We start from the raw sequence: 14,365 nt of genomic DNA on the forward strand, positions 1-14,365 counted from the left end.
GGCGAGGGGGGTCTCGAGGCCTTTTGCCGAGGTGTATAATGCGCGCCTTTTAAGAGACAGAGGGCGCAGATGCGACCCCGGAAGAAGCTCTTATACACCGGCTGCTGCCGCTGCTGCTTTTTTCGCGCTCGACGCTTTACGCGCGGAATACGTACAGCGCTTGGATTTTCGAGGAGATTAGAAAGAGGGCTCTCTCTTTGTTTTCCCTCTTTTTCCCTCGCTGCCGCCAACGATTGTCGAATTTCGCGTAGTGGATTATTATTCCGCGGAGAAGCGTAACGCTACGCGCAACCCGCGGAGGAAGTTTGAGGCGCGCGGGTCTTAATGACTTACCTGGACCTGAGACTTATTTTTATATTTCCCTTCTCGCGAGCGAGCGCACGCGGGGACATTAAAAATCTCGGGGACTAAACTTTCGACATACATTTAGGAGTTAAAGCCCCCCGTCGCGGAGCGGAGCCACGGGCGAGCTGTCTCTTGAATAAAAATCAGCCTCAATGGCGGGCACTTTACTTTAGTGCGCGAGGGGACGAAACCGCGGTGGATGCTCGCCTTGTACGGAGTGTGCGTGCTTTTTTGAATGCGGAAAACATTTTTGCAGAGTTTTTCATCCGAGATTTTTCACCCTTTTTTTCAATCAACGCTATTGAAAAAGAAGTTCTTCGGTAAATACGCTTTTCAATGGAAAGTTTGAGGTGGCTTCGAAGTGATTGAATTTTTGATCAAAGTCATCATTTAATCGACACTCGTATAAGTGACGTATCGATATACTCATGGCAAGAAACGACGAAGAAAACCGCGCGTCAGCACGTAACCGTCCAAAAAAACGAACTCGATTAAAAGCATCCTTTCCAGCGAATGATAAATTCATCCCTGCAGAGCGCGAGAGAGAGTCGACTCGTCAGTTCCATTTATTTAAATGCAGCGGAAATTGCGCGACTGAAATACATCCACATGCGCGAACCAACTCATCAGCAAACCTCTTAAACGGGCTTAATGCAAATTAAAAGGCAAAACGATCACGGCTGCGCGCGCGCGAACAAAATTACCCCCCCCCCCCCTAAAGTGAGAGAGCGACTTCATTACCTCGCGACGACGACGGCAGTTGCGTGTCGATGCGCCGCCGCGGAGAAATGCCATTTCCGACTCGCGCGCACAAAATTGCTGGCTAGAATTAATTCCGAGCGGGACGCTCTCCGAGGATGACGATGATACCGCGTCATTGACACGGAAAATTCGGTATATAGTAAGCGTGCTTGGAGTAGAGTAAGAGCCTGAGGCTAAGTCGCTACTGCTGCTACTTTCTTTTCTTTTTCTTTTCGTAGAGGAGGAGGAACGTTTTAATTAAGAAGATAATCGGATTTGCGGAGGAGGCGGCCTCCAAATGAGGATTGGATGCGGTAAGCGCTCGGAGTAGTTTGAATTTGAATGTTGATTGTCGCGGTAATGGCGAGGATTGCGCGCGGGGCTGCTTTAGTTTCTTTTTCTTTTACCTTTTTTTTATAAATCGGAGATCCGAGTTAATGGATTTTGGTAATTGCATTGCGTAACGATGACCTTTCGCTGGAGAACATCGAGTTATGATTGGAAACGTCGGTACGGAAGAGATCGTTTAGGCGTTATTCACATGTATAACTTTAACGACCTTGTAGTCATTCCGTCAATCATGAATCACAGACAAGCGTATAATATCTAATTATCGGACCACTTACCATTACGCAATGATAACAGACATCAGTGATAATTGCAAAGTGTTAGATGGAAAAAAAATAGCTTATCAACGGTTTATTCCCGTGCGAGACTCGAAACCAAATCTCAGAACGCTTGTAGCAGTTCAGAAACGAGTACACTGTGTTAAGAGATGGATCGTTGGATGGGAAAAGTCGCCGTGGTCACGGGAGCTTCTGCTGGAATAGGACTGCTCACGGCTGAGGCTCTAGTGCGACATGGTATGGTCGTCGTTGGATTGGCCAGGAGAAAGGCTAAGATGGATGTAAGAATAAAGAAATTTTGCTATTAAAGATTTCAAGTGGTTCTTGTTGAAGTTCAGGATTTTTAATTCAACAAAAACGACGTTCAATGAAACTCATATTTCACAGTTTTAATGTCGTGCAGGAAGGTATGAAAAACGTTCAAGAAAAGGGAAAGTTTCACGCAGTCGAGTGTGATGTAACGAAGGAAGATAATGTCATCAAAGTCTTCGATTATATTAAGAATAAATTCGGAAGCGTGCACGTGCTGGTTAATAACGCCGGAGGAATGACCAAAGGAGCGACTACGGGTATTATTCTTTATTTTTGGTTTTTCACGTTTGGACGTTGGCATTTTATCGTGTTACAAAACTGATTAATTGTTTTTTCTTATGCTCTTGATGAATTTAGACTTGAGTAGTGAGGAACTGAAGAAGATCATCGATCTAAATATAGTGGGCCTGTTATACTGCACAAGGCAGGCTGTTAACTTGATGAAGGAAAGTAAACAGGAAGGACACATAATAAACGTCGGCAGGTATTGATTGCGATTAAGTTGATATTATTATTTTCTTCATTGAGTTCAATATTCTTTTTAGCATCTTAGGCCACAGAGTAGCGTACATTGAAAAATTCTATTTCAACGTTTATCCGGCCACCAAGTTCGCCGTGCGTGCGCTCACAGAAACAATGAAGGACGAACTACGCGATTATCCAATTCGTTTTACAGTATTATATATAACAATTACTTTTTCATCAATACTGAATTTTTATTTTTGAAATTGATTCATTGGTTACTGGCTTTTTAGCACATTAGCCCAGGAGTAGTGAAAACTGAGTTTTTCGATGTCGCGGGGGCAGATCCAAGCATGCTTGAAGTATCTCCGGCGCTTAATTCGGAAGACGTAGCCGACGCGATTGTTTATGTGATTGGGACGAAACCGCATGTGCACATTCCTGAGCTCAGCATTCGACATATGAACGACTACTATAAATAATCTTTTAAATTATAGTTTTGAAAATTAGCACATGCTTTATGCTGAATACTTAACGTAGATAAGCTGGTTAAACAAACGAAAATTTATCAAAAAAAAAATAATAAATAAATGAATACTCAAATAATAAACGTGATACAAAAAGCACTTGTCATGTGGATTCGAAAATACTATAATTTACGAAAGTGAGGACAAAAATAGCACAGACTGATTCACGCATACATTTCATTCAACCATCGATGACTATGATTTCGGTGTTTCTCAATGACAAGTACATTTTTAACGAATTATCTTTAGTCTCAGAGCTGACGCAATCATAACAAAACATTACGGTACAATGCGTTGCAGCAAGGTGAATGTGAGCAAGGGTATCACAACAAAAGACGTTATGCACGAAACGGTAAGAACAAAGAACAAGCTAAAAAACACAATGAGCCTGATCATTACGCAGTCATTTCGAGAGGGAGAATACGATTATGCATACCATTTACACAAGCAGTAGGTATTTACTCATCGATTCGAATAAATCAACCTCGAATCATCAGTCTATTATCTCTCGTTTATCGCACATTTTTTCGCGCTTCGAATCAATCCCAAAGTCAAAAGAGCCACAGCCTCGCGTGAAATTACAAAAAGCCAAGCGAGGAGAAAAGAAAACGAAGCACACCCTCGAAATCCGCCTCAAAGCCAAGCCACAGTACAGTTGCTTCCCTCCGCACCCACACACACACACATACGTATATAACCTCTCTATATGGAACAGCCCTAGCTAACCGCAGAGCCAGTCGACTTTTCGGGGGTGAGACGGCACGTGGCGTCGCGGCGCTCGTGACTCACGTTGGCAAATAATTCAAGGTCACGCGAGAGAGGAGGTCCGCTCGGAGCCCTCTTTCCTCGTGCGCTCTATACCCGGCGACGATAATTCTGCCACGCGGCGTGACGCTTTCATACATATGAAAGACTCGGTCTTCGAGGAGACTCTCGGAGGAGCAGTAAAGATGAGAGACAGGGAAGACGAAGGGATCGCCGCATTAATTTGAGCCCTAGAGCTGCTTTATTAAGTGAATAGAAATGGCAAATATAATTTTTTCTCTCTCACTCTTGTATAAGTTCTCCGTGTGGCGGGACTTTGAGATATGATTGCGGCAGCGGTGACTTTATGCTTCTCGGAAGAATATGTAACAAAATAGAGAGGAAGAAAGGGGAGGCTTCTGTTACGACCTATTAGCCGTTACAGCCGGGCACTAAAGAAAAATTGCTCGCTGTCTCTGTCGCGTTGCCATAAGCGTGCTTCTTTTTACGACTCCCCCTTCAGTCATTATGTACACCTGCCCAGCACATCGATTGTTTCCGCGAATGTTAACGATAGTCGTTCCATACAAACTCATCGCATTAACGCCGCCTGCTTTGTAGTCAGTAAAAAGACGCAGCGGCGCAGCCTACGCTCGCGATAAGAAGCAGCAGCGAATACTCATCGTCGTTTCGAGCGAGCTCGAGACTCCCGCGGGAAAAGTGCGCTCGTGGAAGTTGTTAGCCGCCCATTGCTCTCTTTCTCGAGACCAGCACTGCTTCTGCTGCTAGAAAGGCAGAGAGGGGGTGAGGGGTGACAAATGGCGCGTATTTACCTTGCGGGGAAAGAGAGGACTGCTCTCATGTAAAAGCACGGGCTGAAGGTATAAGCGAATCCTCGGAGGACGAGGCTCCTTTTTTCGTCGGAGGACCAATTTTCCGAGGCGACTATTCTCTTCGGCTTCTACTGTTTTCTGTACTGGATTGTCGAGGAGGTTAACGCTCCGTTAAGGATTCCGTACAATAACGTTTTCTAGATCATAATATAAATGCTTTGCCTTGATGTACAATCAGCTCATTAGTATGTAATATCGCTAAGTGCTCGAACGGTATAACGCAATCGGCTGCAGCAGCTGAGCCAGGCTCCAGCCAAAAACTTCCAGGCCACCCGAACCCTTATAAATCCAAGAGAAACGGCTATAGGCCGGATAGTCTCAAGATAGCGGGACACGTGTCGCTTAATGGGCGTCGTCGTCGTCGTCGTCGTCCGAATCGTCGCGCCGCCTGCGATCATTGCCAAGCGGTCGCGGCGGCTAAGTCTCCTCTCGTTCGTCTTCGCTTCGCTCACCCTCCGTCGCGGCGGCGGCCTCGGTTATACGTGCGCCGCTTGCGGATAGGTCTCGGAAACGCGGAGCATCTGTCCGCGAGCTGCCCCCCGTGCGCGGCTAACTGATTTTCTGGCTAATTTCGAGTGTTTTCATTTTGTTTCGCCTGGCTGGCTGGCATGATTTGGCACGAGACTCCGGCGCTTCTCTCGATGTTTCCAAGACGATCTCGAGGGGCTGTAGCTGATATGATGGGATTTGTAACCTGTACCCTTTTCCTAAATCTAGTTAAGTTGACTTCGTTTTGCTCTATTGGATTTGGTGCTTTTACATCGGGGACCGCTAGGTGGCGTGTGACTCGAAAACAAAAGTAAACGCGTTTTCGAACATAACCTCAAAACCAGAATTTCCATGCGTTTGAATTTCCCACTCGAATTCTCAATACGTTTCGAACGAGGATTGACGACGTCGAAAAAAGAAAGCCATACGCAATAATCCGTCATGAAGCAGCGCGTAAACACATTCGCTTCGCGCTGTATACCCTAAAAACAAACTCGCCTCTCTATCGTAGTTCTACATCAAAAGACTCTCTATCTCACCGCTGCTGGCAGCTAGCACGGAGAGCAAAAATCCCATCCTCCTCTCTCTCTCTCTCTCTCTCTCTCTCTCTCTCTCTGCATTCGATCTCCCGCGCACCCTCTCACTCTCGCGAAACAAGATAAAGTACTCGCACGCTCGAGTTGACATTCAAACATTCAATTCGGACCATCTCGAACACGCGGCGCGTCACACAGGCTCTCCGTGTCGCCTGGAGTATTTATCTCGGGCGGCTCGGAATATCGCCGTGCGCGATCTCTGGCTCGTTTCCGGCACCTCCAGGTGAGAGAGAGAGAGAGAGAGAGAGCCTTTCTCTCAATGCCAAGTCCCTTGCTCGGTTTCGCTTCATTGGCAGCGTTTCGAACGCTCGCGCGAGAACCGCCGACGGCTATACCAGAGAGAGAACAGGCCTTTTTGATTCGCGCAAGCGAGGCATTTCTTTTGTGTGTGTGTCCCTCGCTGATTTTTCGTTTGACGATTCTCACGCCCAGGTTCACAAGTTGGCGAGCGCGCTTTTCCGGATAGAGGAGGCGATTTTTTTCAAATTTGAATTTTTAATATCCGCGAAAATGAAGGGAGGGAGAGAGGGAGAGTGGGAGACCCTAATAAATCTCTCGTGTGTAATCCTTGACGTCGTCAGGGGAGTGGGATAAAATAGTAGCGATTCTCCGCGTTCATTGTTATTACCGACATAACTCTTACACGAAGAAATTTATTCCCGAAAGTCAAAGGTATGGCACTTTGTCACGAAGACGGCAATTTGGCGACTACTCCTCTCTCTCTCTCTCTCTCTCTCTCTCTCTCTCTCTCTCCCGCACAAAGAACCGAATTAAAACGGTTAATATCTCCGATATTAAAGCGAGCCATGAAAGCTCGTTTATAATTTATATCTTCAATCTTGCCATAACGATATATACACAATACAGAGAGAGCTTGCTGGGCGGAATTAGCCATCGCAGTGTAGCTCTCGTCCGCGCATGAATAATACGCCTTTCCCCCGTCGATGTTTTTTGTATTTCCCAGCTCTGACCCGCGAGCCAAAATCTCTCATTCTTTCTCTCTCCCTTGAAATTTTCAACGCCGGGCGGCGACGATCCCCTAACTACCATTTTTCGCTTTCGCCCAGCAGCTACAAAGGCCGCCGCCGCCGCCCGCACAGTCGCGTCTACGATGCTGCCGCCGCCTCGAAACTTGGCAACTCGTCAAGAAGCTTGTAACCCTAACTGTGCCATTGTGAGCCGCCGCTGCCCTCGCTTCCTGGGCCGCCTTCTTTGTTTCCCTGTGAGCCACACCAGGATAACCCTTACTACCCTTTCGCTACACTGCGCGCGTGTGTGAGTGAGATTCTAGCGCCGAAAAGGCTCGAGAGCGTGTAATAGATGAGAGAGCGGACGGTCCGAAGGGACACTGGACGCGGGGTTGTGGCTCTATACTTAAAAGCGAGAAGTGTAGCGCCGAGTTGTTTGCGATGCTGGATTGCGTTAGTCGAGGTAACTTCTCGTTAGAAGTTCGCGGGGCTTGGACTTTGAGGGGACCGTCGTATGATACGCGAAGTATTTTTTCTTGGGAACTGCGTTTTAACGTTGGAAATGTCACGTTTTTCGCTATTTTTAATGGTTCATATAGTTTACGCAGTTGTCAAAGAAGTCGACAGTCTAAGATTGCAATAAAGGATACAATAATATAAATGTAAATACAACGCATCACTTGCTTACGGAAATTGTCATGTAGTTTTTGTAAAATTTTGCCGAATAAACTAGTATATAATTCTTATATACAAGGCTAAAATATGTGTTCCAATATTCACGTACAAGCCTTATCAGGTCCTACAACAGGTCCATTAAACTATTCTTTATGTATGATATTGCAGTGTTAAAGGTAAGCACATTTTTAGAAAAATTATTATTGCTTTAGGTAACACCAATTATTGATTAGTTTTACTATTTTTTGAGCAGTTAAAGACGAAACTTGATGTCATAAATAGCCCGAATGTTCGCATAGTGAATTTACCTCCTTTGAATTCTCCCGACTTGTATGTGGTTATAGAAACACTAACATTATTGCAGATACAATAAATCACATATGCGCCTCTGTTCCACGTAATGATGACGAACTTTACGGAACTTGCAATGTAATTATATTCATAATTATCTATTTAGTTAGAAATCAAAATTATAATATTAAAAAAATGTATATTCATTCTACAGGGTGACAGTGGTAGCCCAATGGTCATTCATAATACAGTAATTGGTATAGTAAGTTCTATATCAACACCTTGCGGTTTAGAAAACCATCCTACAATTTTCACAAGAGTTTCATCGTGGATAAACTTCATCGAGGATGCAATGAATGAACGCTATAATAAAGATATAGCTGTTAAAGATTTTCCATAGTTGAAAAATAATTTCGTAAATAGATTTAATAGAAATGAATGATCAGAACATAAATTTTAGTCATCTTATACTTTATCTTTATCTGGTTGATAAAAAACCTGGAATATGCCTTAATGTACCATAAAATACAACTAAACTAGATACATTTAGTATTATTCTTAGATTCATTGTTCTTTAAAATTATTGACTCATCGAAAAACTTTGTATGAAAAAACTGACTTAAAAAGTCAAAGAATTTAAAATGAGCCTGCTCTTTTTCAACTAGAACGCAAAGATAACATGTAAATTTTTTGAGAAAACTTCTCTGCCATAGCACGTATATAAATACAATACTTTTTAGATGGGACAACATTCACTATTATTCCGAAATAGATTTCGAAATAATTTTTTTTTAATGAATATAAAAGGCTGCAGTTTCTTTCATAGACATCTTAGTCTCCATTATTATCCACTCGTAATCGTACAAGTGTAAAGCAGAAGATAGGTAGCTACATAGCTCAAAGTGTTCTAGTGGGTATTGTGATTGCTGTTTTAGCCTACACAGATATGTCAAGTTTAATATTTTTACATTTTTCTATGAAACAGAGATATTTGATATCATATATTATTTTATAATGTACGATTCTCCGGTTTATATTTAGGTTCTGCTGAAAAAGTTTCTAACTTGGTATCACTAGAAAAAAACGGCGATTTGTTTTGCAATGCTGCTATTCTTGATGATAAAACTGTAATTGCCGTTGCCCATTGTGTGATTGATACGAACGGCTATCCGCTTATAGCTCACGCGATTCACAGTTAAGGTTGGCGATAAGACAAAACAAGTCAAAGAGCTCATACATTACTAAGACCCATCAAAAACTGATTATGACTTAAGTGCTCCAAATATAGTTATTATAAAGATAAAAATCTGATATAAATGTAAAATTTCATATCATAACTATTTTTCTTAATTATTACTTGTTGATTTATTCAGTTAAAAGAAGTACTTGATATAGACAATGACCTTGCTTTATCCAGAGTTAATTAGCCTAATGTTCTTTCTCAAGGCAACTATGAAGATCAGATTCTTACAGTATCTAAATTAGATAGTGAAAAAATATGGAACGTGCGTGTTTCTAATGACACGCGTTGCACGCACACAAGTAACTTTAAAAATGCTTATTTATGCGCCGAATTCATTGGTAACGAAGGTCCAAAATGCGAGGTAATTTTACAAAATTATTCAAAAACTTTTGATACATAAAAAAATGTAATCGTTGATTACATAAAACGTATTAAATTTTTGCAGAAAATAAGGCACGGTCATCCACTGGTCATCAGTAATACCCTAACTTGGGATTGCACTATGACAATTATAGTCGTGATCAATAGAAAAGTTGCCATATGGCCGGATTCGTAAATATTTCTACACATCTTGGATTTATTATCAACGCTATTCAAGAAAATTACATCTGTAATATGCGAGTTCTTAAGGTATAGATTTTGTTATTACGAGAATAGCATAAGTTTATCGAGAAGAAAATACACTATTTATTTAATCAGGATCTGGTTTGACGTTTAATGCATTCTTTTTTCCATCCAAACTTTATAACATCATCACACCCGTTGACGAAACAAATTATACGACAACACTACATGAACTACTTTACATTCAAAGTATCTGTCGAACATCTGGACATTAAAAAAGCAGACTAACGCAAACCTATTTCTCACCTGATTAAACTACTGACTACCAGCACCGATAACAATGACACCGAACTCTTGTTACCCACTGTTCAGTATACCAAACGTTTCCTTAGTCTCACCCACACACTACCCAAGCTCCCTCTGTTCCTCAGGTAAAATGGATATCCTTTTCTCCCAAGATTCCCCTCGAGCATCAAATCTGTTCTCGCATCTTCTACCGGACACCCGATCGTGCCTTAAACCTCGTCGGGTCAGAAGATCGTCTTGCGCATAGCCTAGCCTCGTTGCAGCAGAGTATAGAGTAGAGTCGAGTCGCATAAGAGGGTCAAAGGAAGCCGCGGGCTATACGAAGAGCAGCAGTATAGCAGCACAAAAGACGAGGACTTAATTGCCCGCAACAAGCGACGACTGCCCTACTCGTGCGTGAACCGCACGCTCGAGTTGCGCACGCGTGCTTTAAGCTGCTTCTGGCTCGTTGGAGCTCAAGAGTCGAGAGACTTGGCATTTTGCGGAGTAAGCGTTTTGCTGCTGCTGCGACTTTTTGGAATTTATAGGATTTTTTTCCTGCTTTTATTCGTTATCGGACTGAATTTGATTTGCGTGCCGTTCATTTTTCGTTCGTCGTCGTTGTCGCGATTCGTTAATGTAATTTTCAGGAAGCAGTAGTAGAAGCTCGACACGATGCGCCGTAAAGATAGGCGCTTTACATCGACGCATAAAAATCTTGGGGGTATAGCGATACCACGTCTACCTTTACTGAATCACGCGCTGATGCATCTATAATTTTACTGTTTCTAAATAACTTTTATGAAGTGGCTATACACTGGAAGTTTTTTAAGAAAATTCCAACGTCGCAGCTGCTGATAAACTAACTATAAGATCATTTCGGTATGACGCAAAATTTAAAATCAGAAAAGAAATAAAAAGCTCTCACTAACCAACTTAGCTCGACACAACTCCAGCAACGACGCCGCGTCTTGTCGTTACGAGTGTCGAGGGCGCCTGAAGAGTCTCTGCCGTTAAAAGCGGCGCTGCAGTCGTGTTCTATCGCCGCGTCGTCGTCGTCGCCTATTCATCTCCTCCCCTCCCTTCTCTCTCTCTCTCTCTCTCTCTCTCTCTCTCTCTCTCTCTCTCTCTCTCTCTCTCTCTCTAGCGGTCACGTGGCTCGTAAAGTAAATACGTCTAATGACCGTATCTCGCTGGCGGATCGCGCGTGCCCTATCGTTAATTTCGCGGAAGGTCGATGTCCGTTTGATATCGAGGAATTTCGACAGTCCGATGTCCGCCTGTTCCGTTAGCAACGAGAGCGTAAACGTACAGGCGAGGCTGACTCGTTATACGTCGTAGTGCACTGGACACGGAAAGGCGATTTCATGGGTTGTAGTGTCGCACGCACGATTGATTACCGAGAATCGTCCTCGTCGTCGTCGTCTCGGTCCAAACTTTACGAGGACATCCCGATCGAGTTTCGGTGCGGATATTACCGCGTCGCGTCGTCGACGAGTTAATCCGAGGAAGTGGTTCGTATACTCGAGAGATTTCGTTTGGACGATGGTTATTCATCGGGGACTCGAATTATTCTTTTTGCCTGATGGGGTTTCTCTCGCTGTGTACACGCTGAGGAAATGTTCTTTGAAAGATCGAGGAATGATGAATATGGATGCGGTGAATATTCATCGGCAGCTTGTGACAAATTAATTGTGAAAATACTCTGCAGCCTCGTCTTCTCGAGAGAGATAGAAGTGGGCTTGCTTTTGTTTCTCTCTAATGCTGGTAATAACGTTCATCGAACTACAAAGACATGCAGATTTTTCGGGGATGATAAATTATTCTCGCAGGGTCGAATCTCAGGAAAATGTTAATAACTTTCCGAGAAAATCTCGGAGTGACGCAGCTTTATTTACATCTGAAACTCAGCCATAGAAAGGCTCCGCTTCGAATTCTACCTCCACATCCCAAGGAAGCATCATTTGACTTTTAAAGCAATCAAATTTCACTCCCGAATATTCACGAGTGTCCCATGTACGTCCGATTCCTCAAACGCGTTTCTTTGTGTACAGCCGGCAAACATGGGCACAGCGATATACTATCGTCCGAAAAATTCTCATGGCTTTACCGAGCTAATCCCTCAAATGAAAGAGCATTCACGCAAAAGATAAATTCCCGGCCATCCTCTCCGACATCTCGATTCACACCCGCCGCCATCGCGGCTCTCGAGTGTAGGCGACGCCTCCGACGAAAAAAAGTGTATAAATCCCCGATTCGGTAATTCCGGCCGCTCTCTCTCTCTCTCTCTCTCTCTCTCTCTCTCTCTCTCTCTCTCTCTCTCTCTCCCTTCTCCCTCAGCTCGCGCGGCATAAATCCAAGTTGGGCTTGGCTCGGCCGAAGCGGCCGCAAAAGATTCAGGGACTTTTGCCAGCCGGGAACTCTAATCCCCGCTGCCGAAACGCCAAGTAGGAGAAAGAGAGAGAGGAAAGAAATGTGTGCGCTCGCGGAACAAAGAGGAATAATGAGGTGGATGGGGTGTGCGCGCAAGGGCTCGAGGAAAATGATGGAGTTAAATGCGATGTTGGGGAGCGAGAAGCCGCGCACTTTTTGATACGTTTCGCCTCGACGCGCATCAATCCTCGATACACACACGGCATATCCGCCTTATCGTATACACGATAAGAGAGAGAATAGCGCGTGAATCGAAAAAAAGCAGCGGCGGTCATATAACGCAATTACAAAACGAGTGCCGGGAAAGAAGGCAATCGATATAAGCTGTAGAGCGGCGAATGAGGCATCGATATATATCCACAGCGCGAGCCCCCCGCGTCCCTCGCTCATAATTTCGAGCTTAGCGGAGCGCGAGACTCCGATATAAATCCCGGCGTTAATCGCGGGCCAGCAGCAGCAGCAGCGGAGAGCAATATTCAAAGCCCAAGCGAAACGTAATACCCAGGGCATAATGGCAAGACAGAAAGAGGGAGGGAACAGCGCGCTTGCGCGCGTACCGCCGAAAAATAAGGAGGAAATCAATTTCCCATCCGGAGGATCCGTAACAAAGGGGGGATAGGAGGGGGGGGGGTACCGCGGCCAGATAAAAGAAACAATAAGGACAATGCCGTCGACTGCCGCCGAGAAAAAGATTGAGATAGGTTTCCCGACGTTACACGAGACCCCCCTGTATAGTTTAATATCCGGGAGGAGAACGACGACTCTCCCTCTCGCTGGCACTCGATAATCTTCCTCCCCCGCGCGGCCTTTCGCTATCTCTTTCTCTCTCTCTCTCTCTCTCTCTCTCTCTCGCGGGGGTAATGGATACTAAGTTTCCATGCGCGGCTTTCAGATGTGATTTATATTTTGGCGGCGATTTTTCAGAGGTCATGGAGCTGCTGCTGCTGCTTTTTCACCGCTTGACCTCGTCTCGGATGCTTTTATGAGGGGAGACGACGAAGTTCGCTCGACGTCTCCGAGGGGCTGAATCGCGTGATCATTTACACGTCGATGCTTTAATTCGATCGGCCAGATTTTCTGCGCTTCTTGATTATCGCTGCTCGTTAGCTTAGATGGGGGTCAGTATTGTATATTGTATGCATACTTGCCGGGATTTCGGGTCGTCCACTCTGTTGATGACTCTCGCTTACCTGGAACAGAGAAGAAGAGACGAGGACACGTTAGCTCGAATTTATTCAGAGATATTGCATCGTCGGAAGAGATAGAGCGGGAGAGCTTTTCGAAATGGGTATGCATTTTTCAGACGTTTCTCTCTCGATTCTCTTATCGCGTGCGCACCGGTTGATTTGGAAATTTTCCAAGTAAAAGCTCGCCCGAAGAAAAGCCGATCCTCTGCGACTTCCAAGAGTGAAGCATGTACATAGCGTGTGTATTCTCGCTGTACAAAGAGGCTTGCAGGACAGTTCGGATCATCAATATTTCTCCCCAAGCCGACTTATTAGCCGGGGCGACCTCAAGTTTTATTAAAAGTCGCTCGCCGCGCGCGGATTGACTTATGGAAAATCCGCGGTCCTCTTAACATTCATATTTGAGAGCGCGCGTAGCCGCATTCGCGGCCGAAAACTGGGTTATTAGACATAATTAATCACCGCGGCAGCCGTCGCCGCCGCCGGCGCAAACTTTCATCAAACTGTCAAGCCGGAAATTCGCCGGGACGCGACGCCTATTAAATTCTGCCCGCCGTTCGCGTTCTCTCGCTCTCTCTCCATCTCTCTTGCTATTTCGAGCTTTCTCGAAGAGAGGAGGACGCTGACCCTTGGTGAAAAGCGCCGCGGGAGGATGACTTTATGGCCGCGAAGGAAGTTATCCGTTTTCGGTGATCCGAGCAGCGCGCAAGCTTCGTTAGCTTTCTTAAGACGCGGATACGACTCCATTATTCGAACATAACCTCGAAATCGCACATTTTGAATTTCCGGCCGAAAATCTAGCCGTTCGGTATCTGTCGACGTTATCGAGAGAATCACGGACGGCAAGAGCGGAATAAAAGAGGAAGAAGCTCCAGTAAACATCCCGGAAATAAATAAAAATCAACATCTCCGCGGGGTGGCGCTGCAGTAGTAGCAGTGACGGAGCGGCAAATAAGACAGCGCGACGCACGGCTTGCGCGCGCG

At 44.8% G+C, this 14,365-nt stretch overlaps 2 protein-coding genes across 7 annotated transcripts in view; one reads left to right on the forward strand and one right to left on the reverse strand.

Moving 5' to 3' along the window:
* The window catches only part of LOC100121596 (CUGBP Elav-like family member 4), a 566,446-nt gene that overhangs the window by 516,557 nt on the left and 35,524 nt on the right, over positions 1-14,365 (reverse strand). The window lies entirely within an intron of this gene.
* On the forward strand, positions 1,109-3,509 carry LOC100116170 (farnesol dehydrogenase). 3 transcript variants are annotated; one of them, XM_032596175.1, is made up of 6 exons: positions 1,109-1,239; positions 1,326-1,993; positions 2,116-2,281; positions 2,382-2,508; positions 2,570-2,699; positions 2,780-3,509. In XM_032596175.1, the coding sequence occupies exons 2-6, from the start codon at positions 1,862-1,864 to the stop codon at positions 2,966-2,968; spliced, it is 744 nt and encodes a 247-aa protein (XP_032452066.1). In that variant the 5' UTR covers positions 1,109-1,239; positions 1,326-1,861; the 3' UTR covers positions 2,969-3,509. The 3 variants fall into 3 exon arrangements, with proteins under 3 accessions (XP_032452066.1, XP_003426019.1, XP_016837551.1); XM_003425971.5 differs by lacking the exon at positions 1,109-1,239 and having other exon boundaries at positions 1,325-1,400; positions 1,759-1,993; XM_016982062.3 differs by lacking the exon at positions 1,109-1,239 and having other exon boundaries at positions 1,808-1,993; positions 2,100-2,281.

Source organism: Nasonia vitripennis, chromosome 1 (assembly GCF_009193385.2).
Source record: "Nasonia vitripennis strain AsymCx chromosome 1, Nvit_psr_1.1, whole genome shotgun sequence".
NCBI classification, from domain to species: domain Eukaryota; kingdom Metazoa; phylum Arthropoda; class Insecta; order Hymenoptera; family Pteromalidae; genus Nasonia; species Nasonia vitripennis.

What these genes read in the sequence shown, in the direction of transcription:
- LOC100116170 (XM_032596175.1), top strand. Translation starts at nt 1,862, where the DNA reads ATGGATCGTTGGATGGGAAAAGTCGCCGTGGTCACGGGAGCTTCTGCT. An exon ending in GGAGAAAGGCTAAGATGGAT is followed by an intron (nt 1,994 to 2,115) that starts GTAAGAATAAAG and finishes AATGTCGTGCAG; the next exon opens with GAAGGTATGAAAAACGTTCA. An exon ending in CACATAATAAACGTCGGCAG is followed by an intron (nt 2,509 to 2,569) that starts GTATTGATTGCG and finishes TATTCTTTTTAG; the next exon opens with CATCTTAGGCCACAGAGTAG.